The 22,614-nt window shown below is 36.9% G+C and overlaps 1 protein-coding gene across 1 annotated transcript; it reads left to right on the forward strand.

Moving 5' to 3' along the window:
- Positions 1 to 2,688: 2,688 nt before the first annotated feature.
- LOC132562918 (protocadherin-9-like) lies at positions 2,689 to 21,407 on the forward strand. The gene is made up of 3 exons (XM_060227697.1): positions 2,689 to 5,355; positions 19,605 to 19,749; positions 21,103 to 21,407. The coding sequence occupies exons 1-3, from the start codon at positions 2,689 to 2,691 to the stop codon at positions 21,405 to 21,407; spliced, it is 3,117 nt and encodes a 1,038-aa protein (XP_060083680.1).
- Positions 21,408 to 22,614: the final 1,207 nt, after the last annotated feature.

The following is a 22,614-nucleotide window of genomic DNA, read 5'->3' on the forward strand; positions in this document are numbered from 1 at the left end:
CAATGCAGAAGGGTTTTCCATTCTTTAAATCTTAAATTGAATTTCTCACACTTTTCGATGCCGTGCTTGCTTTTATCAATGGACCGATATCAGTTGACTCATAGACTTTGATGAAAATCATTATTTTTAATTTTTGAAACCTTCAGACAAGATAATTGTTTGAAGTGTGATGACACGGATGCTATGATATCAGACACCATAATTATTGTCATGTTTGCATAGAACGATGAAAGAGAAGTCTAAAAACACTTAATCAATTGCAATTTGTGTCCATCTATCGTTCATTCATACGTGAACAAACATTAATTATTGATCATTCTAAATGTCCCTAAATGAAATATGTGATCACGTGATGCAAATGAAAATAATACGTTACAGACCAACATACATAGCCACTGGGAAATATTTTCACACTTTGATAGTTGCCCAATCAACAAGTCAAATGTTACTATAGTGATTTTTTGAAAGTAAAAAAAAATTCTTAAAATCGATATTTGCGGAAAATTTTACAAAGAGTAGGAGGTCACTACACATTGGTGACAGGATGAGTTTTTCAAAGTCCTGAAAATTGGACAGTTTCTTGTGCTATAATATTAACCAAATTGAATCATGTATGTGGGCATTGTTTTAACGAAATCTATTGTTATGTGCCATTTAATGCGTTCGAAACACAAAATCCAGTTAAGGAAATGATAAAGGTATATTTCCTGAATCTAGAATGAGAAATATATATTTTTATCGTAACAATATCGATTTCGGGTATCTGCACGTGTGAAACCTTCGTAGAACTCCCAAGCATTTTATTGCAGTTCAATATCATATTATTGCGTTACAAAGCAATAAGAAGGCATTGTCTCCAAGCATATAATGCTTTAATAAGATCCCTCGTGGCGCTACACAGTGATCTGGATATAGCTTGAAAAATTACAGACAAAATGCTCTTGTTTTGTCTAGTGTGTGCTAAATTACTCAATCTTTCTGCAATCCTATTGTTCTATTTGGTGATACTGTATGGAGCTCCTTCTTTATAAACACCGTGTAAATTACACAGCCTTTCGATAACTAAAATATTAAATGTGTTTTAGTAATTTGATAAAACTGATCAATTCAATTTGTTAATGACGTCATGTGAAATGTGAATCGTACTTAAGAAATTAAATAAATGATAAACGATATAAGTTTAATTATATATCTAAAGTTTTCTTCATCAAAAGACTGCGTCACGATATCATTTTGGAAAAACTGCATTAATCTTATACATAAACAAAACATTTTTCAAAAAGTACCACGAAAAACTCATTAAAACCTTAATTTTATTGAATTCCACTCTAGACGACCAACAGAAATAAAGGTGAAAGCATTGAGTGTGATTCGAGCCGGAGGTATTCCGACACATCATCAAACGGCAGATGAAATCAGCTTTGGGATGAGAGAGCCCCGCGGGGAGGGGGAATGATGATAAAAACTTGGAAATATTCTACACGTGCTTAACATGATCGAGAAGGGCAAACACATCGCTACAGCACAAGTTAACTGTCGGCATCATGTACCCAAAGGATAAATACGCTATAGATTTAGACTATTATCTCGTTGATTAGTGGTAAGGGGAAGGGAGAGGGTGGAGGTTAGATCTGTTCGCAGATGAAGAGGTGTGAATTTACATGTACTCTGGACACGTATTGGTAACACATGTAGAGCACAAAGCATGTGTACGGTCAGTGCAATCGATTCACTCTCTAGCCAGATGAAACTCTTAATATAAAATTTACGGGAATTTATATAATCTGAATATTGAATCGTGTGTGAAGGCATGTCTTCCCACAGTTATTATTAATATGTAGATTGAAATTGATGTCGATCTCTACTCTGAATGTTGTTGTAAATTCTAGCACCTCCCGTAACGAAGGAAATTTAATTTGGATCCCACCGCCATAACATTGGTGTTGTTTTCTGAATAGAATACAAACAGAGACATTTCTGAAGGATTACTGTTGAATGAACCTAACATCAAATCCCCACAGCGATCACAACACGTCCATAGAAAGAAGGGATTTGTACCTGGCTTAGCGTATCTATGACATTGACTTAAAGCTTTTGATTGGCCCAGACAGATAAAGGGGTGGAGACTACATCTTGGATAGCTTGCGACCGGAGACTGTATAGCGATACACATACAGACACTGACACGCGGTAGAGCAGTGTGTAGCTGTAGTGTTGTGTACAAGGTAGCGAAAAAAACTTTATATCTAACATGTAAACTTGACAGTGCTGACCACACAACTAGGACATAATGACCACAGCTATACCCTTTTTGTGTGGTCTTTCATATAAAGTATGTCGGCTTTATTCCATAACGTTGACAGAGATTTTACAAGTAACTGTTAACTTTCAACGTTCAGTTAATAATAATACAGACGTGATTTAATACTCACAGCCAATAGTGTGTACAAATATTGATATAATATTACATTGACAGGGGCCATGTGGTGATTCCAGCTTGCCAGAATTCTATAGACCGGACGAAAAATGACTACCGGAATTCTTCGACCAAACAGATGGATGCGGATCGCTAACCTGCCGAGCGCTGTGTTAAATTAATCCCCAATTACCGCGGGCGTGATGGCACAGTTCACAAGTGCATGTGGATTGCTTTAAAACATTTGATTGAATCGGACCTCCTCAGACGATATGGGTGTTCTGACGGGAGTGGTATTGGCCTTGCTCCTAGGGGTATGTTTATGTACGGATATTATTTACAGGGTACCAGAGGAACAGTCAGGAGGAATGTTCATTGGAAATGTGGCTCTGGATTCGAATCTGAATTTGAACGTGAGCGACAGTGATTATAGGACGTTGCGTTATAGTGTGCTGGCAAGCAGTACAGGTAATTATCACCAATATTTCACTATAAATCAGACCTCGGGCAACTTGTACACCGCGTCCCTACTGGACAGGGAAGAGATATGTCCATACACTGACCAGTGTAAACTGACCATCGAAGTAACTGCTCAATCAGCGATAACAAGCTACTTTAAAAAGTTGAACATTGTTGTATACATTGATGATGTGAATGACAATTATCCGATATTTCCGAAGACTGCTCAAACGCTATCCATTCCGGAATCAGTGCTTCCTGGAACGTCCTTTACTGTAGATGGCGCTAAAGACGCCGACCGCAGCGCCAGGTATGGGATACAAAGTTATATGCTTCATCCGCAAGATCTCCCATTTTCTGTTGATTTTGTGAAGAATTTGGACGGCACTTCTGCTGTACGTATTATAGTGGATGGGTTGCTTGACCGCGAATCACGTGACCTATATGAGTTGACACTGGTGGCAAAAGATGGCGGTATTCCCGCCAAAACTGCAGACCTCTCAGTGGACGTACACGTGACTGACGTCAACGACAACGCGCCAATCTTGAGTAGTAAATCGTATAACTTTACAGTTCGAGAGGACAAACCTGTGGGCAGTACTTTACTGACCCTGTCTGCCACTGACCCTGATGCTGGACGTAACGGTGAGGTGAGATATAGACTAAGTCCGCACCAGACAGAGGAGATAAAAAACTTGTTTTTCATCAATGCCACATCTGGGGAACTTATTCTAATTAACCCGTTGACCTATGTCCGCGGAACGTCGTATAAGATTATCGTAGAGGTCGGTGACCGTGGTGAACAACCAATGACAACACAAACTTACGTCATTGTCACTGTGCTTGATTCCGGAAATAACCCACCGGTGATTGTCCTAGGACTATTGACGAACGGCGTAGCAAGGATTTCCGAATATGCGGAGTTCGGAACCACAGTGGCACATGTTGCAGTTCTCGATCAGGACTCTGGACATAACGGCATCGTCATGTGTAACTTGGATAGTACAATTTTCGAGTTACAAATACTCGAAGTAAACGAGTACAAAGTGCTTGTGTCTCAAGCTCTAGACCGTGAGCGACTCGCCCGCCATAGTGTTACAGTCACTTGTCAAGACAGTGGTACTCCGATGCTTGTTTCTAATGCCAACTTCTTCGTAGAAGTCTTGGATGTAAACGACAATCCGCCAATATTCCATATGCAGACATACTCTGCTAGCATTGACGAAAATAACAAAATCGGCAAGGAAATTTTACAAGTTACTGCAACTGATAACGATGAAGGTCAAAACGCAGAGGTCAAATATCGTTTACTGCATTCAAATGATACTGTCATTCAAGTCGATGCACATACAGGTATAATTCGCGCAAACGCCGTATTCGATCGTGAGCGGATGTCGTCATTCATGTTCAAAGTGCTCGCCATCGATGGCGGAAGTCCTCCAAAGTCTGGTACGGCGACTGTCTCGGTAACCGTGGAGGACGTCAATGATGAAAAGCCACAATTCTTAGAAAACTTGTTTATATTTAAACGCAAAGAGAATCGTCAGGCAGGGACTATAGTTGGAAGGTTAACGGCCATGGATGATGATGAAGGAGACAGCGGAAGAGTCGTTTTCTCCTTGGCTGAGGACTCTCCATTTTTCAGCACACTTCCGTTTGTTGTGTATTCTGATGGCATTATAAAAACAACATCAGAGCTAGATCGCGAAAAAAAGAAATTCTACGATTTCAAGGTAATGGCGTCCGATCTCGGACGTCCGACTTTGAGTAGTACAGCTAAAGTGAAAATATTTATAGAGGACGAAAATGACAACAGTCCCGAAATCATATTTCCTAGTTATACCAATAATACAATAGTGATATCAGTTGGAACTCCTCCCGGAAGTATAATTGGCTCGGTGCGTGCGCAAGACCCGGATGAAGGGTTGAATGGGGAAGTGTCTTACAGTTTCGATGGTGATAATCAAACGGCTTATTTTAGAATATTTTCTGAAACTGGAGATGTGATTTTACAAAAAAGTGTTGAATTATACGGTGGAAGTGTATTTTCTCTAAATGTAATTGTGTCGGATCAAGGGGACCCGCCAAGAAGGTCTCGGCAGACGATGAAAATTGTCATCGGGACCAATTTAGGCTCAAACAGAAACATCAACATCATTATCGTTGTTTCTTTAGTTGGTGTTACCTTAGTGCTATCGACAGGAATAATTTTAGTTATTTGTATACTAAGAAGAATAGATACAAATAAAGAGAGGTCAAGAAAACCGACCTCTGACCCCATTACGGCTAACGGTCTTGCCGGGGTACCAAACAACACGTACGGGACCCTTAACAAACCGGTAGCGGAAGTAATATCAGAGCTAGAGCGGAAGCGGAAGGAAGTGACTTTTGCTTTCAGTCCTGACCAACAAATTCCCTCTGATGAAACATATTATGAAGAAAAAGGACATAAACCAGCGGGAAAGCAGGTTTCCTATGGCGTAAGTATGCACTATCATTTTTAATATTTAATTATGTTTTTCTTTATGTTACTTTTTCTCTCCTCTCTTCGGCAATCTTATTTTTCTCCAACGATCGTTTTTGACATTTTTCCTGCTTTGAAATTACAGTGTGTCGTTTTATCTGTATAGCCAGTTAAACGGCAAAACCTGGAAATAGTGTTTTATTGACTTTGCTATTAACGTGTCACAGTTTTGTGCAGTTGCTTCCGATGTTGTAACGTCACGTGACACAATCTCAAAGGACGCGTTTTAACAAGGTACTACAACTGCTCCTTACAAATATGCATTTAATTACAATTTCAAAAAGGATTCAATTTAATTCAATCTTGTGATGTTAAAATGAAGGCAGATTGCTTAATGTCAGTTTTCCTCAACGGTATTGCATTTTATAATTCGGCAAAAACTTCGAATTATTAAAGCATTTCTCCATGAACAAGACTAATTCAAATATTCCGCAATTTAAAACCTCTGTTCGATTTCCAGAAGTTTCTGTCAAAATTGTTCTGTATTTATATGATTGACACAATAAAAACATTTCAAAAACCTATGAAAATTATAAGCATGCAGTTAAAGAACATTTGCATATGAGGGGAAAATTCAATACCGGTCTACTTCTGTATACGTACAAGTTTCTAAGGCCAAACTATGGGATTTTTTACCTACAGTGCGGCTCAATCTTGACACGGCAGATGTCATTCTAAAATAACAGACTGGAATCATTTTGTGCCACTTTGGCGTCCAGTTGCATCCAATACTTGTTTGTGAATACAGTTAACTGTCTAGGCATTGGCAAACTACATGATTCGATCAGTGGGTCGTGATATTAGTCGAGATAGAGAGATATATCTATTTCCCGCTGTTGTATACATAGAGGAACGAGTTTTACTGGTATGTTAAAAGTTAGGACCCTAGGGTAAACAGATAGTGCGGTATAACATTGTGACATCGAATTTTGTTAGCGAACGGATCGCAATGTTCGTGGTTACGGTATACAAGATAGCGATCCGCTAATATCATAGGTTATCCTATGTGAGAGAGCGTTGTATTAAGACGGCCCTTTACGAAATGTCCAGATACACATCTTCACTAATTTACTCGTTCGAAACAGAATTATGTCGAATGTCTAATCTTCAAATCTGGGATATTTTATGAATCACATGGATATAAACATGAGTGGTTTCTGAAAAAGCTAGTCTTAGCTCTGTCTGAACAACAGAAAATAAAAACGGAAAAATGAACTGATAGTTTTAATTTAAGAGTGAAGATCATTTTCGTTCTCAGTAAGTAACGGGTTTATTTACACTAGACGGTGTGCCACGTAGATCATATTCCAATCAACGCTCTCGTCCATCATATACTATATCTTATATAAACAGGTCTAAATATCAAACGCGGCAAGCATGATGGGCGAAATGGCTCGGTCTTTGCCCCGGCAACCTCTGTACATACGTATAACTTAGAATACATTTCCTGCTGGTTTTTTATCCACTTAGCGTATATTCATTAAAATTTTTCTTTCCGTCTCTTATCGTCCTCCTTTCATCTTTCATCGAGGTTTCATAGATATTAACGGGATAAGGTTTGATACAAGATAATATTTCACTTCGAGCTCCTGAACATTCGAATGCCCTGAAGCTATGACACGTAATAACACTGCTTTGCCACAGCTTTAGCATTCGAGGCAATTTTCAGTCGATAACCGGAGAAGGTTTTTACAGTTGTTTTATTGTCGTGCTAACTCTGGTATTACGTTCCTGAATTGTTTTTCCGGGACGAGGGAAATACACATGACCTTCATTGTGTCTGTCAATTACGTATTAAATGTAACGGACATTTCTAAAAATAATTCAAACCTCTCTTGTGAGGTGTTAGTTTCAATTATCGCCCTGCGGAGATCCTATTATTGAACCGATTTATATATATACGCACTGAAACTGACACTTTTAATCGGAAACAGAAATGTATGACTTAATTTGAATGCATCCGTTTGAATGTAATGCTCACGTGTACATTTCATATAATGACAACGAAATGATATTTTGTGATATATATGCCTTATTGAAGTGTGACATGTCTGAATAACTCAGAATGTACATTGACGGTCGAAATGCCTTTTCCCTGTATAAGTTGGAATTACACGTTTACCAACGTATGCCTAAAGCACAAAAAACTTCATGTACAATGCTGTCAAAATTCCAATTTATATATAAGTTTTGTATCTTGCTTTGAAATTTACTGCCAAAAATGATCGATTTTACAAGATCTTGATTTTGACTTAAAACTTCTCTACAGAAATTACCAGAAATAAATTCTTCTAAAGATTTTCGACCTACAGATTTTCTTTTTGGTTAATGATACATATAAGCTTTATTGCCTCTTTGACAAAAGATTACAAAAATGTTTACACGGAAATATGATATTGAACTTGAATGCACGAATAAAAAACCCCTAAGATAAATTATAGTAAAACCGTTTTATCAGTTTGAAATATTACTTCCGACATGTGTAATTCTTTAATCTGAAACTCGTTCAAAGATATCTCATAAATTCAGACGAAAACACCAAGGAATGTCTTCTATACATTTGAAAAATCATGCGCTTTTTCGTTTCCCGTATAATTTTTTTCTCAATATCTTTCCGATGTAATTAAATAGCATCATTAGGGCTTCCTCTGTATTAAATTTGATATAAAAAGTAGGTTACTACATTAATTGGTAAACGTCCTATCTCTTCTCCTGGTCACGTCGCCAGTAATACGTTGCCAATCAGTATTTTATGACGGTTACAAACGTGCCCGGTAAATCCCATTTGTTGTGATTATTCTTGTCACCGGGAAGGATCATTTTAAAGATACATTCACTGCATATTTTTAAAGGCATATACAGATTGACGATTTGTAAGTGTCTCGTACTGTGTAAACCGCAATACTTCTATATCCTTGCCCCCTACCCCAACCCTAGAATTATAATTGCTTTCTGCTTTCTTCTAAGACTTTTCGATAGATAACGTTATTCTGTCTTGCGTTTTCAACGAATGTGTGAACATTTCGTACTTGCCATATAGTACAGATATGTCGCTGAAAGTTTTACACAATTGGCACAATATCATGTGCACAACGGGGTCAATATTTACACCAAGGTTCGACAACTCGTCGTGTTAATGAGTACTTCAACGTAATAGGCGTCTCGCGTGAAACGACGTGATAGCGTCTACAGCCAAGGGGTTTCCGGACACCCGGAATCGTCATTATCGACTCCTGCGTACGCATGCGCATTTAAAAATTTGATCCAAGTGTCAGGATCTCTTGTGTCAACAATCCACGGACGAATGCGCCTCCCGGTTCCTGGGCAATGGTTCGAAACTAAAATAAATAGGGTTGATTGCATAGGGTTGATGGTTTGAACACCAGGAGAAAGCGTCATTATCAGCAGAGGTGAAACACGAGATGTATTCATGAAGTATCAACCATTTACATTCCTCGACCCCACGAGTTTCATCCTTACTTTATAGCACCCGCAAAAAACACCTCCCCGTGGGTAAGGGTAATTGCTTTCGATGCCCAAGGGTAGGAGATGGTCAGAAACACCTCGTAATTTGTCCACTGACACACGGGCGTCAATGTTGATTGTCACGTTCTCAGTAAATCTTGTCTGATTCTAATTGAAACCGCTGGATGACAGGGCTTGTGGTAAATGCATTTAGCTGTTGAGTCTTACTAAAAAACACACTGAGGCCCGCGTTTAATATATTTGTCGGTATTCTATCATGACTATGAGATTTATTCTCCCTTTAAAAACAGATATAAATCAAAAAGATAGAGAAGGGTAAATCCGATTAAACTAACGCCAGGGAAAACCTGCCATTCCGCCGTCTGACACCGGAACACGTTACGGATTTCTTTCAGTCAGCCCGGCTTATCCCAGGAAAATTTGATTAATTTAGGTAAAACTTGATATATCAAACGAATCTAGGTCACTTTGAAGTACATGTCAGATGTGAACGTGTTACGGTCAGAAGCAATTGAAGAACCAACGAACGGAACGGTTCCTAGTGATCCGGATTACTATTATTATTTATATATATCTATATTTTGTTTTTATTTGTTTCATTTGTTTTTGTGTGTTGTTTTAGCTACTCACTGTATATGTAATTATCAAACGTTTGCAATGACAGAGATGACAAGTAATCGTGTAATATACTAAGTCATAAAAATGTGTTTTAGGTTAATTTTTATTATTTGCAAACAATATCCTGAATGTTGATTACAATGTAAGAAATACTTATTCCATATCCTCCACTGATCAGTTGCTATCGATGGGTGAGGTCTATATTGTTTATGGGCGTTTCAGACGTCTGTTTCATTCTATGTGAAACCTACTTCATTGTCGACTTTTGTGATAATGTCCGTGTGATATTGATTTGTGAATGTAAAAAGAAGAAAGAAAAAAAAACTTGACTAATCTTTTTATTATCAAAAGGAATTTTCCTAAAGTCATGGTTCATGCGTAATACTGTAACAGTTAAATAACTTCAAACGTTCATGATATACAAAATAACAAATCCCAAACTTCGAGTTTATCTAATATACGGAAAATTGTTTCGTTTCGTTTTGATCTGCCAATCCATAATATCTACCAACCATATTGTTTCACGTTGGCGCGTTCGTATAATTTCCGTTTCCGTTTTCGATTAAATTTAATGACCATATTTCTGTGATGCGTATCAACCGCCCAAAAGTTTCAATTATAATGAGAAAAGAACTTCCATATATATTTTTATGAACAATCATAGCCCTGTATGCATTTATGCGAAATTGAAATGGAGTGAAACAAACAGTATGTGTTTCATTAAGTGTGTATCAATCATACTATATAGTAGATGTTCGTTTCATCAGTCTGTGAGAATTGGAATGTACCATTTCCTTACAATATCGGTATTTCAGGGAGGTAATGAATTGAAATGGATTACGTAATCGCACAGAGTGAAGCACAACACAATGAATAATGAAAACGAATGGAAATATAAGATACGCGTGTATAACAAGGTTCGCCCTGTCTATTTTCGTTTCGGATCATGTCTTTCGTAATGAAAACCATAAGAAATATTAATGTAACTGAGCAGAAACCCTTAAATGATTATTATATAAATGTATTTGCATTTCGGGTCATGTGTTTTAGCATGACTCCTATGAGTTTTGGTTAATAGAATATTTCTTTGTCATGAGGTCGAAATATAATGATCCCTACAATATCTTAATTATGTTTTTACTGTCAGAAAGCGTGAGTGCAATCTCTCCTTAATTTGAATATTTTCAACAATAGAAACAAAAATGTTTCAAAGTAAAACAAAAGACGAAAAATGTCTCTTCCAATGTTTTTGTAACCCAGTACATAAATGATCAAAACACATCATATGTGAACCTGAAAATAAGTTTATTTCAATAAACCTTTCGATAATTTATACAAACCGAAGTTAAACTGAATATCGGCACAAATGTCCGGTTAACTGAAGGCGAATATTGTTGAAAAATGTCAGGACATCTTCACTCGTTAACAAAGTCTTGTTATAAATCAGTAATAAATACATCTGTCCAGAAAAATGAAGATTCGACATGTAAAACATTTATATCAAGGTATTCGGAATAACGAAACGATTTATATAAAAAATATTGGATATTAACACGATTCTGTTTATCCACCAAACATGGCCTTATTAACGAGCTCCTTCTGTATATAAATCCAACTGATCATTTTTTTCCCGAAATTTTTATAAACCTCTCTCACGATATCAAATTAAAATGATAAATACAAATACTGTATTAATCGCAATTAATAGAATTTTCAAAACTTTTCCATTTATAACAGCTGATTATAGGAAAAGTTAAAAATGGAATTAATGACGCGAATAAATCTTCAGAGAGAAAAAAATAGGAATCACAAAACATCTGTTTCCCGGTGAAGTTATAAAATACGACTTCAATCTCATTCTTTTGAATTATTATTTTCAGTTCAAATCCATCCTTGACAACACACGCACGCGCAGTTTCAGAATTGTACAAAAGACACACAAATGAACAGAATATTTCGATACAAATCTAAAATTAGACTCATGAATAAAATTGCGTTTTCGTTTTGTTAGAACTTGTCAGATGATGCTTGGATTTAAAGTGTTGCTAAGTGATAGTTTATATAGACACGGCGATCAAGAAGGCGACTATTTATTCCAATTATTTTAAAGTGATAGGGGACCAAAAATATCACAGAAATAAACGTGGTATTAATTAATAATTGAGATATTTGCATGGATTTTGTGCTTTCGTACTTCTTGACCTTGACTTTGTCTTATCAAGGTCATCGATGAAATGTTAAATTAGTTTGACTATTCTATAAGCCATGCAAAGGAAAGCAGCCCATATTTATGACTTACACAAATTTCAGTATCATAAAGTAAGCCTGATAATTTTCAAATGAGTTCAAGAAGAACAAGATAGATTTAAGAATAAACTAGATAACAAATTAAATTACTTGTTCCCCATTAGATGTTTTTGTTAATGATAGATATCTTTGGAATAACAGCTATCGATTAACTTTTCTTCTCATGGATCTTCTCTGTAACCACGTTGTCTCATAGAACGGCAGAGTAACACGTATACTGTATATGCATTCAGGAGAAGAAATAAACAAGTGTCTTATAAACAAACGTACGAGTACGTGTAACAGGGAATCACAAATGAAGTAGATAACAGCGCCATCCGGTATGCGATACCCATAATACAATAGCGACAGCGTTGACATCCGGTCTGTTTTAAAAATGTTTGCATAACGATGGCATCTGGTCTGGAATACCCATAATTCAATAGCGACAGCGTTGGCATCCGGTCTATGGTATGAATTACTCTATAACAGTTACATTCGGACTGTGGTGTTCATTACATTGTGTCCGGTCTGTGGAACTCATAGTTACATAACGGTAATATCCGGTTTGTGGTACCCATAATTCTGAAACGGTGCATCCGGTCTATGGTACCCGTTTCTGAGTAATGGTGACATCCGTTCTGTCGTTCCCTTGCTGCTCCCTCATAGTAGTCTAGATTAATTCAGTGATAATTTTATTAATTTAATTTAATTTATCAAATTATTTCTGACTTTAAACGAAATAAAATGAATTTCTTAAATTGGAATTCTTTTTAAAAGGGGATCATGTATGTCACCAAAAAAGTCACGTGTGTCTTAAATTACTCTTATTATGCAATAAAAGCAGGAAAGTACATGTAATTAACACGTACAGCCGCTGTATCCTGATCGAAATCACGCGAACCGGTCATAGTTGAGTGACCCGGATGTTGCCGAGGTACATACAACATGTAACGACAGGATTTATACATTGAATCGGGCTAGACCAGAGATGGTAGAGATTGGCAGGGATCATTGTCTGCTGGGCCCCGGGGGATGCGAGCGATGTTTGCTCCCGGTAAAAGATATGGGTTAGAGCACGAACATTCTTTAATATGTGTTTCAAAAAATCCCCTTGGGTACGCAACCAATACATATATATATTTTACTGCGAGTCCCATGTATACAACAAAACTTGTAAAGCAACACTCACGACGGAGTCGTACCACGAACATGTGTGTGGATACGCCGTGAGCACGTGCATGTATCTTTATATGTTGAGCACAGATATCCCACTAAAAAGTAACACCGGAGACTAATCCTTACGGCCTGCTCAGATTGTTTTACGAAGCTAGCGAGCTGATCGATTGTAGGTTTACGAGCTAGTAGCGTCTATCAACGTTGTGTGGAGTATCTTTGGTATTAATATTTTAAAAGTTTGTCATTTTCTAGGTCAGTACCAAGATAGGAAACCAGAAATCCAGTAAATAATGATTTGTCAACTTAACTGAAAATCAGAATTGTAGAATTACACATTTAATCCGATATTTCCTTATCATATTCAATTAAAAAAATAATTCAAAATTGATATTAAAATCTAGATTCTGTTGTTGTTATAATCGCCTGTTTTGTTAAATGTTTACCTTTAAAAGTGTTTACGTTGTTTTTTGTGTAGTAATCGTACACTTTTATCCTAATCAGTCTTTCGACACGAAATATACGATTTTGGGTTATATAACGAGTGTTTGGTTTGTTGTGGAGTGCTGACGATATATGGACTCCCCTGACAGTCGCAACATAAGAACAGACATTTATTTGGAAGCTTCTTTGATGATTATCAGTCTTAACCATTTTTATTATACCTTGTCATCCAATTCAAAATGCTATCTATGGTCTTTTATATATGTTTCGCTATGCAATTACGGTTTGACCCATCCGGTATTCTTCCCTCTCCTCTTCTACTATTTGATATTCAAAAATAAGTAAATTGAAACGTAAATTTTCTTACCCGTATAATTATCGCAATAAAACTCAATATTTTGTCCGTAAGATATATTTGGTCGTGTATGTTTGTGTTTTTATGCATATTGACAAAGTATCCCGTATGGTTCAACAAGTAATTTTTTTAACAAATAAAATTAAAGAAAAAATAGTATACATTCATGTGTATATAAAATGAAAATTCGATTATGATTGTTTTTTAAACATTGAATTGTGTCACGAAACAATAAAATAGCCATTCATTTCAGCTTACAGAAAGTGACTTCACAATGCATTTGAAAGGGGACAGTGTTCCAGATAATGAAATTTTCGATTCGACATTTTTACTAGCACCGTACAAATTCATTTAAGTGTAATATCACCGACATAAACACGAATAGCATTAGTACATGCTCTTTGGAGAAAAACAATTATTACGCCATTCCGTAAACCATTAACCGGTGTAATTTAGTTTTACGTGCAAAAGAAATGCTGCATCTTAGTACCGCCAGTTCTTAAAAAAATCCACCAGACTGACAGATTCTTTACTCGGACAAAACAAATGCATGTCTTTTTTAGTGTTCCTTGTAAATTGATAGGGAATTATTTCGCGTCCTTGAATAACACCTAATATAATATACTTAGTATCGATCTGTCGGCGTAAAATGGTAGTCAACGAGTGTCAAGCGACGGGGCACGATATCAAGTTATGGCTAGAATAACGTTCAATTCGATATACAACGGTTTAATTGTGTTTAACACGGTTACAAATCGGTATGTAAATGAGATTTCTTATAGGTTAAATAAATGGAAATGACTGAAGGTCACTTTATAGGTAGCAGACTTGTCATGCATAAAGAGATATTGTTACATCGTTTTGCTGTCGACATACCAGTGACCTCTACAGCAACATTTCCTGACCAGTTGTATAGACAAATGCTACGCGATCTGCGAGACGAGTTCCGGAAGTTACGCCATATGAAAGGTAAGATCCGCGCGACTGTCGACCGTTCTCTCGTGTCAACATGCTATACGTGTCCGGCGGGAGCACACGTGGTTCATACCAACCTTGAATTGGCACAGATGCAGTTACACGTTTCCTGTATTTCTTTTTTTTCCTTCAAGGATGAAAATGATAATTGATACCGTCTGATGTTCATTTAATAAAGAATGAAATTGGTTTGTATAAATCACGTTCTTACGACAGATCAATAGCCAATCACATTGCGGGCTGGTGAGACAGCGCCACCCTGTGTGAGTTATCGCCCATTTCCGTGAGACAAAACACGAAATAGTTGCAATTACGATCTGGAGGGAGTGGTCAGTTTCATCTGACCACTGATACTGCTATTATGGTAATGGATCGTTATTATGATTGACTACTTCTCCCCATGATTTCAAATTAAGTTTATACAGGGACAGACCCAGGAAACTGAAAGTGATTTTGTTTTAGTAGAAGGGTTTTCCCTTGACGAAATTAGCTCTGTGCTGATGGTTACTTGGCTGACATTTTAGGATGCACTCTTTCGAAGGACATGTATCGGGAATGCTTCCGTCTTGCAATTTATAACTAAACAGCGCGATCACCCCGTATTAATTAGCCAATGGCTGTGGGGTCGAGCGTTATGTATGCGATAACAGGACCTAATCTCCAGCCGGTATAGCCATTCGGACTCACTTGTTACTTCTCATGGCGCATATTTCTGGGCAAATGTGTTATCTGCATAGTTTTTAATATCACAAATAGTCTAAACCAATTTGTAGAGTGCTCTGTCGAGATGTAGCTTACAACGGAACTTCGCCATTAACTTTATTACCCCATTACAGCTAATCTTCTTTTCCTAGAAAATGCCACGCTAAACGAAATATGCAAATACACGTACTGAAACATACAGTGAATTAACTTTATGGACACTACATATTCCGTCGCTAGGGAAATAGGTGCGCGGGACTGCCGACTGCGTCACTTTGTTTGTCCCTATATTTACTGTTGATTTATGGGTACGGAAACCAACGTATTAGTTTTGCGTTCCGGACAAATTGTTTGTTAAAATAGTCTTCTGATCCTTATTGATGAGTTCTGGGCGGCTTTTGGGTACACAATCATATCCATATATATCAAATTTTGTATTACGTGTAACAGGTTTGTACACGTTACTTTTTTTTTCGTCGCCAATATTCCGGACACATTCAGTATAAAATAACAACGCTTTCCGGCCAAGCTATTAGTTAAGTTTTTATTGTGCATATCTGATTTCGGGTATATAGGTTCTGCACTGTGCATTCCGGTCCATATTTAAGGTTACTAATCCCCGTCATACGAGTACACCGATATGATTATCTGGTTGGTATGGGATGGGGTATACATTATTTACTCCTTCAGGCAAACATAAGCCTATGTTTCATGTATAAATTTCTCATTTTAACCTACTAGTAGGTATTCCGGACAAATATGTACGCCTCCCGACCTGTATATTAGTTGTGCATTCCTTGTGTACGCATTAATCTAGTACATAATGTAGGTGTTCCTGTCAGAAGTGTACAAATAAGTCAGGTATTTCTAACTGAGAGCAAATTTGGTTCCGGGTTTCCGGGTAACATGTGCGTACATCCTAGTCCTGATAGTGATGACCTGGTGTAATTGTATGAGTAACTGTTTACATTATGTGGTCATATTGAGGATGGGATGCTTCGCACGAACTGACTCAGTGGTCCAAAATATGAACTCTATAAATGCAATTAAGACATGATCGGGATCATCTGATTCGTTAAAATTAGTAAAAAGAAGGTTGACCAATGAAATTCATAGGTCTAGTAGTCCGTGTACAGTGATCAGCATTTGAAATCTGGATTAGTCTTGACTGCCAACTAAACATCAAATAGGCGGAAAGATCAATTATATTGAGGCAAAAACATATTCGAACGCGATTGAAATTAGTTTCCATTATCGATTTTCGATTTACATATTCTGCATAAGAAAATGATGCTATAGAAGTCAATATGTAGTTAGTAAACGTAGTACGGAATCCAGATTCCGAAATCACAACTAATTCAAATTTACTGGACTGGATTGTGGTATCACTCCATGGCTTATATCGGCTCCACCATGGATCAAAGGACAACTAAAATACTGGCAAAAACACTGACGTCTAAATACATGTCGAGATAAAGCAAACACACCAAAACAAGTTGGAATTATTTAAACATTTCATCGGCGATATTTCATTCACAAATCAATATTGTCTTATTTGATATTTGATGGAATCACCTAGTACGAACTATCATATCTTTTCCGGATTTGAAATTCAAATTACGAGTTTAGATCGGTATTAAATATAACGGTACATTGGACCGTTGCTATTGAATATCTGTTGACCTGTACAAACAGTATGACACGTCCGTTCGTTCTACCTGGCGAGTCCCGAGGGCAAACATGTGATGGATTGTCTCTCCCCAGGGTAAGATCTTGTTTATCCATCGCGGAGTCACTTAACCGGAACACCGATTAACCGCTTCCGGCGATGTACTCGCATGTGCTATTTACCGATTACCACCTGATCCGAAATCGAATGCTTTATAAATATCAAGTTCATATTTGTTTTCTATAAAGCATATGAATATCTTAACTAGGAATTTCTTGGACCAAAGAAAACGAAAAAATTGCCTAGGGCTTTGGGTTGAGCGTACATGGTTGTACTCTCTTTGTAAATCTGAGTCCCAAGCGACCAATAGCTAAACTATAAAATATGTACATTTAAATTTAACATTATCGATTTCATTTGTTCAACATATTCTCAAGGCCGAACCATCACTGATTATCATTCAAGCCCAGAGGAATAGGGGGAAAATGGTTGCCACATGTGCCCGTTTGTGATAGTTATATAGTTATAGTTAAACGACCTCTGAACCTTGAACAAGCATCAGAAACTTAATCACTAAGAATTAAATCCATGTTCCCTATCATTCCAATGTTTTATGTAGTGGTTATGTATTTATTATCAGATGCGTTGGTTTTTAATCAAAATCATGTTTAATTGTTTTAGTTTGAATTGTTAGCTCATGAATTGAAGAGGAAATTTGAATAGTTTTATAATGTATGCAAGCTAACAATTCTGTTGTAATCGAAGCCATGTGCCTGGTGGCAGAGTGTGGGTGCAGGTGAACAAGTGTAGCGCAAGCATAACTATGTATGTTTTTGAGATTTTCCAGAACCTGGAGAAGGAATTATATACTAGAGGCTAGTAATGAATAATTCAGATTATTAATTACACCAAGAATACTCCTTTTTTTTTATTTATGTTGCGGAATGTTTTATATGAAATTAAATCTGAAACTCGAACGTACTATGAAATAGCTGAAAAACATTTACATGTACCCGGTGATTTCAAAAATGTATTTCAGGAAATCATCATATGAGAAATAATGATTTTAACAACAGGTGTTTAATCCTACTAAATGCCCACCAGCTTGAGACTTGCCACATATTTATTTTCTGTGGCATTCCGTAAGAATGGAGTAATCTCCCCTTGGATATTGCCCGAACGATTCCCAAGAAACACAGCGGGCCATCTATTAGACTAATTGCTAAACGTCTAACTGAGAAGTTTAGAATTTACTTCTCATCTCCGTTTAATTTTTTTTTCTTCTCCTAAGTTGTACGTAATTTATATATACCCAAACATAAATCTCACTGAAATCGTAAAACAGCGTTATGTGAAGTACGGGTATTCGATTGTGAATAATTTACTCGAGATGCTATTAAGTTTGATTCGTTTAAAGTGGTAAGATAACATTGCAGTATACGAATCACTGTTTTTAAATACAATATTTCTAAAACCCCGCAAACGACCTATTACGACTGCACGGCGGTAACACAGCTTACTGGTTAGGTAGTGCACATGAAATCAATTACACACGTCTTTCTTGTGTATCCGTTGCGTTCCGACTTTAATGGCAATGCGAATTTTGTAAAACTGTTTTTATTTGTTTATTTATTTTTGTTTCTAGATAAACTACTAATCGTTACAGATGGCAAATGAAAGCCATGTGGCATTATCTGGGATAAAAGTTGCCATAACATTTAAACGCCGGTATTAATTACACAAGTCGATACCTAGCTCCGTCAGGGTCTTCCTAAGAACCTTGAGATGGTCATGATAATGTGTTGAGTTTTAATCAGAGTGATGATGTGAGATTTAGCAGACGACAGCTCTAAAAGTCACTTAATACTGTTGTGTTTCTTTATTGGAGAAACTGGCATCTACAGCTCGTGTTGTGATCAGGACAGAGACAATCTGCCAAAAACCCCAAAACACCAGTTTTTTTGTGTTACATTGAAGGTATTATGTATCAATACAAATCAGGCAACAGAAAGAGATTTGTTATCAAAACATTTCCGTCTTTTAAATTCAATAGAAGCTATTGTTAACAAAGCGCAAATGCATGTACCAATAGAATGGATGCAGGCCCATACAGCGAAAGGAAATTGGCCGTGCCTCTCTGTCTGTTATACCCAGTGACCAATCATGCATGTGTCTAAATAAACGTTGACTCTCGATATTTTCAGGTTGCTGATTGCCCCCACACGAGAATATTTCGACATCTTCCGTAAGATGCGTAAACGGAAATACCAATGCAGTTTTAAACTCTTCTTCGTGAACCAAATGTATAAAGATGCATATTCATGATGGAATAATGTATTTTATATGAAATTAAAGTACACCATATCTAAATGCACATTTCATTCTCCAAGCCAATGTCTACAACGACTGAATGACTCATTTGTTAAACTTTACATACATCCTGATTGAAGCTGCACCTACACACTGCTCTTTACTGCTCTGTTTTCTGTTTCAGGAGCATGTCAGCCAAGCTTTTCTGAAGTTACAGGATGACAACCACAGCGAGACTTCAGGGGAGACAAATACAAGTGACAGTGGGCGTGGCCTTAGTGATGATGAAGTTCATGGCCCAAGAGGCGGTTCTTATAGTAAGGGCAGAGGTGAGTCAGTTGATGAGGAAGGTCAAAGGTCAAAAACTGGATTGAAAAGTGTCGTTGAGGATATACAGTGGGCGGGATCATGTTGAGTACAAAGTGAACCGGAAAGAGGCTGAACATGCAACGATGGCAGATCCAGAGTTCTTAGTGATTAATCTATAGCCATGTTCTTGACCGGTGATTTTTTACTGTGTCTGAAGCTCCTACCCCTTGAACAGAGAAAGCAAACTTGATCGAGGCAGTTAACAAATTCGAAGGGTGTACTTTCATTTTTTTTCTTAGATCAGTTGTACTCGATACAAAGTACATTACGTTGTCAGTTTTATGTTTTTTTTGTAGGCTGATCTAATCTTATTTGAAGGCATATTTCGGGATAGAACTATAAATGTTAACTCACCTTCTACAAGGGAACGTTTTTGTTTTAATTTTTGTTTTTCCTTTCAAAACTATTCATGGTATTTTCGAAGGTGATATGAGCATGCTTATTTTCGTTCGTTGGCAACGATATTAAAAGTTTTATTGAAGTTAAGATCAAATTAGATTTAAAAGAACCACTTCACAAAAGGCGGGCATGGTTTTTAAACGACTCCTCTGGGGCGACAGTTGACAATAACGTAGAAATAGGGGACGCTGATTTTTTTTCACGTGATAATGACTTCAGTTACTTGTAGAGAGTTCATTTGTGTTCGTTTAAACGTCAAACATGCAAGGCTAAAATATCGACAAAACAGTACATAGATATCTGTACTTCGAGTTTGAAATTGTTCCCTAAGCTATAATAGCATCGTCTGTTAATGACGTTACATGGGGTCTGAAGCAATATTTCCGCCAATATTGTCTCAATTTTAGAGAAGGGACCAGTGAAACGCAAAAACAGTTATATTAGGAAAACAGATTAGTGTGAATATAAAAAAAAACATGCCTATAAATCATTTGCAGTGTAAAGCATTATGAGATAGATAATATTCATAAAGAAAAAAAATCTCTTGTATCAGGTGATAATACGAAATAGACAACGGTGTCACGTTCTCACCGCGCGCTGTCCGTGTCTGGCACGTGCGATAGATAAGAAGACATTACAATAGGCCAATAAGGAACACGTGTACATTACAGCCGAAAGTAAAATCGCCTTTCAACCTTTATATTATCTCAAAACAAGAAATAGCAGCTGTTCAATATATCAAAATTTTATCTTCAAATTAACGATGAAATATTTAAGTCAGCGAAGGATCTGTCGTCTGCGAAAGTCTCTTAAATCAATTACACTGAGACACGTATGTCTTCAGGCCTCGCTGTTGTAAAGCTTTACTGCAACTAGACAGACATGAACATATACTTTTTGAAAATTCTTTTCAGTGGTCCCTAAAAGTAAACCAAATATGGAGGTGAACGTGTACCAGAACCAAAATGCATTCTTCCCAGACGGGCGTGAACCAATCTCCCCGATATCACTGCCAAGGTTTACTGCTTACCCACCATACGCCCCTAACAACCCGCGTTACCAAGGCGACACCGGAAGTAGTTACGCTGTGCATAGACCTCTTCAAACGTTCCATTTTGGAACAAAGTCTTCCTCCATTGAAGACGATAGTGGATCTACTTCCGGTATCCACACAATGGACGATGATTTTACAGCACACCTGAAAGACAGTGTGATATAGTTAAAACATAATAATTTTCTACATCAAAACAAACTAATGTTTCGTAATTTTTAATGTGATAAGTTTCTGTGATATTATTTAATTTCTAACATAAAAAAATATAATCTAAAGCTATGTAGCAAAGCAGAACAAGGAAGAAGAAATTGTAAACGTTGTCAAAGAACAGGAAGTGAAGTTTAAAAGCATACCGGATGTGAGTCTATAAAATCAAAAACCGGAGGTCGGGGCGTCCAGCGGACAGGAGCACTCTGCAGTCGAGGTAAATATACCATTGTAAACGACCGATTTCTCGTGTTAACAGGAGCCAGAGTACACAACCTAGAAATAAGTAAAACGAGCTAAGATCTCGACAAGGGACATATCTAATCAGACTAAACATGAATTTGAGCGGCCATTTTTTAACACGGAGATAAGACATAGGCCTATCGACCCACTACGTGTAAAATTGTCGTTTTTGCAAGTATATTAAGGTCCTTTCGGTACAGGAGAATGTTTTACTTTCAGGAAGTAATGAAAACAAATGCGTTTGACTAACCAAGAGTGTTGTATTGCTATTTCAGGCACGTTTTGTCCGCTGGTACGCCTCGGGATTTGAGACCGGATATGACGTCTTTGATAATTGTTGTCATAGGTACCCCGTCGTCATGGTAAGTTCTAAAGCAAAACAAAAAACTATACTCTCATTCAACAAAATTACAGAGATAAAATTCATTTTTCTTTTATGTCAGTAAGAACTATTTTCTGAATTTAGGATTCCAGATCATTCTAGTTACGTCAAATTCGCATTTGTGTATTGAATATAATACAGTTGGATTGGTTCTGATCCCCAATAAGCCGGAATACTTCATTTAAGTGATTTATTTGAAATTTATTGATAAGTCATATTGATTTAAAGAAATATTTCATGTGTAGAGGAAGACGTCATACATTATCCAGACTTCAATGCATATTTTCTTTTTTATTGGTCCAAAATGGGCTTAGAAATGGGAAAGGAATTTTTAAAATGTTAGAGTTTGCAGTCCTCTCTGGTTATGAATATGTCGCATGTTGCATGGGATTATTGATCCGAAACGGCTTTTTTTTGAATTAACAAAATTATGTTAAAATACAACGCTGTGCAATTTTAAACTGTTTATTGACATTTTAAATGAACTAATTTAGTAATCCAAAGCCATCTTAAATTGACTAATTTCACATTTTTGGCGCA

Source organism: Ylistrum balloti, unplaced genomic scaffold (genome assembly GCF_031769215.1).
Source record: "Ylistrum balloti isolate Yb309-2 unplaced genomic scaffold, AGI_CSIRO_Ybal_v1 Utg369672, whole genome shotgun sequence".
Classification (NCBI taxonomy): Eukaryota; Metazoa; Mollusca; class Bivalvia; order Pectinida; family Pectinidae; genus Ylistrum; species Ylistrum balloti.

Coding starts and splice junctions, on each gene's coding strand:
- LOC132562918 (XM_060227697.1), top strand. CDS start 2,689: ATGGGTGTTCTGACGGGAGTGGTATTGGCCTTGCTCCTAGGGGTATGT. Junction 5,356..19,604: donor GAAAGCAGGTTTCCTATGGC/GTAAGTATGCAC, acceptor TTTCTGTTTCAG/GAGCATGTCAGCCAAGCTTT. Junction 19,750..21,102: donor TTCTTATAGTAAGGGCAGAG/GTGAGTCAGTTG, acceptor AATTCTTTTCAG/TGGTCCCTAAAAGTAAACCA.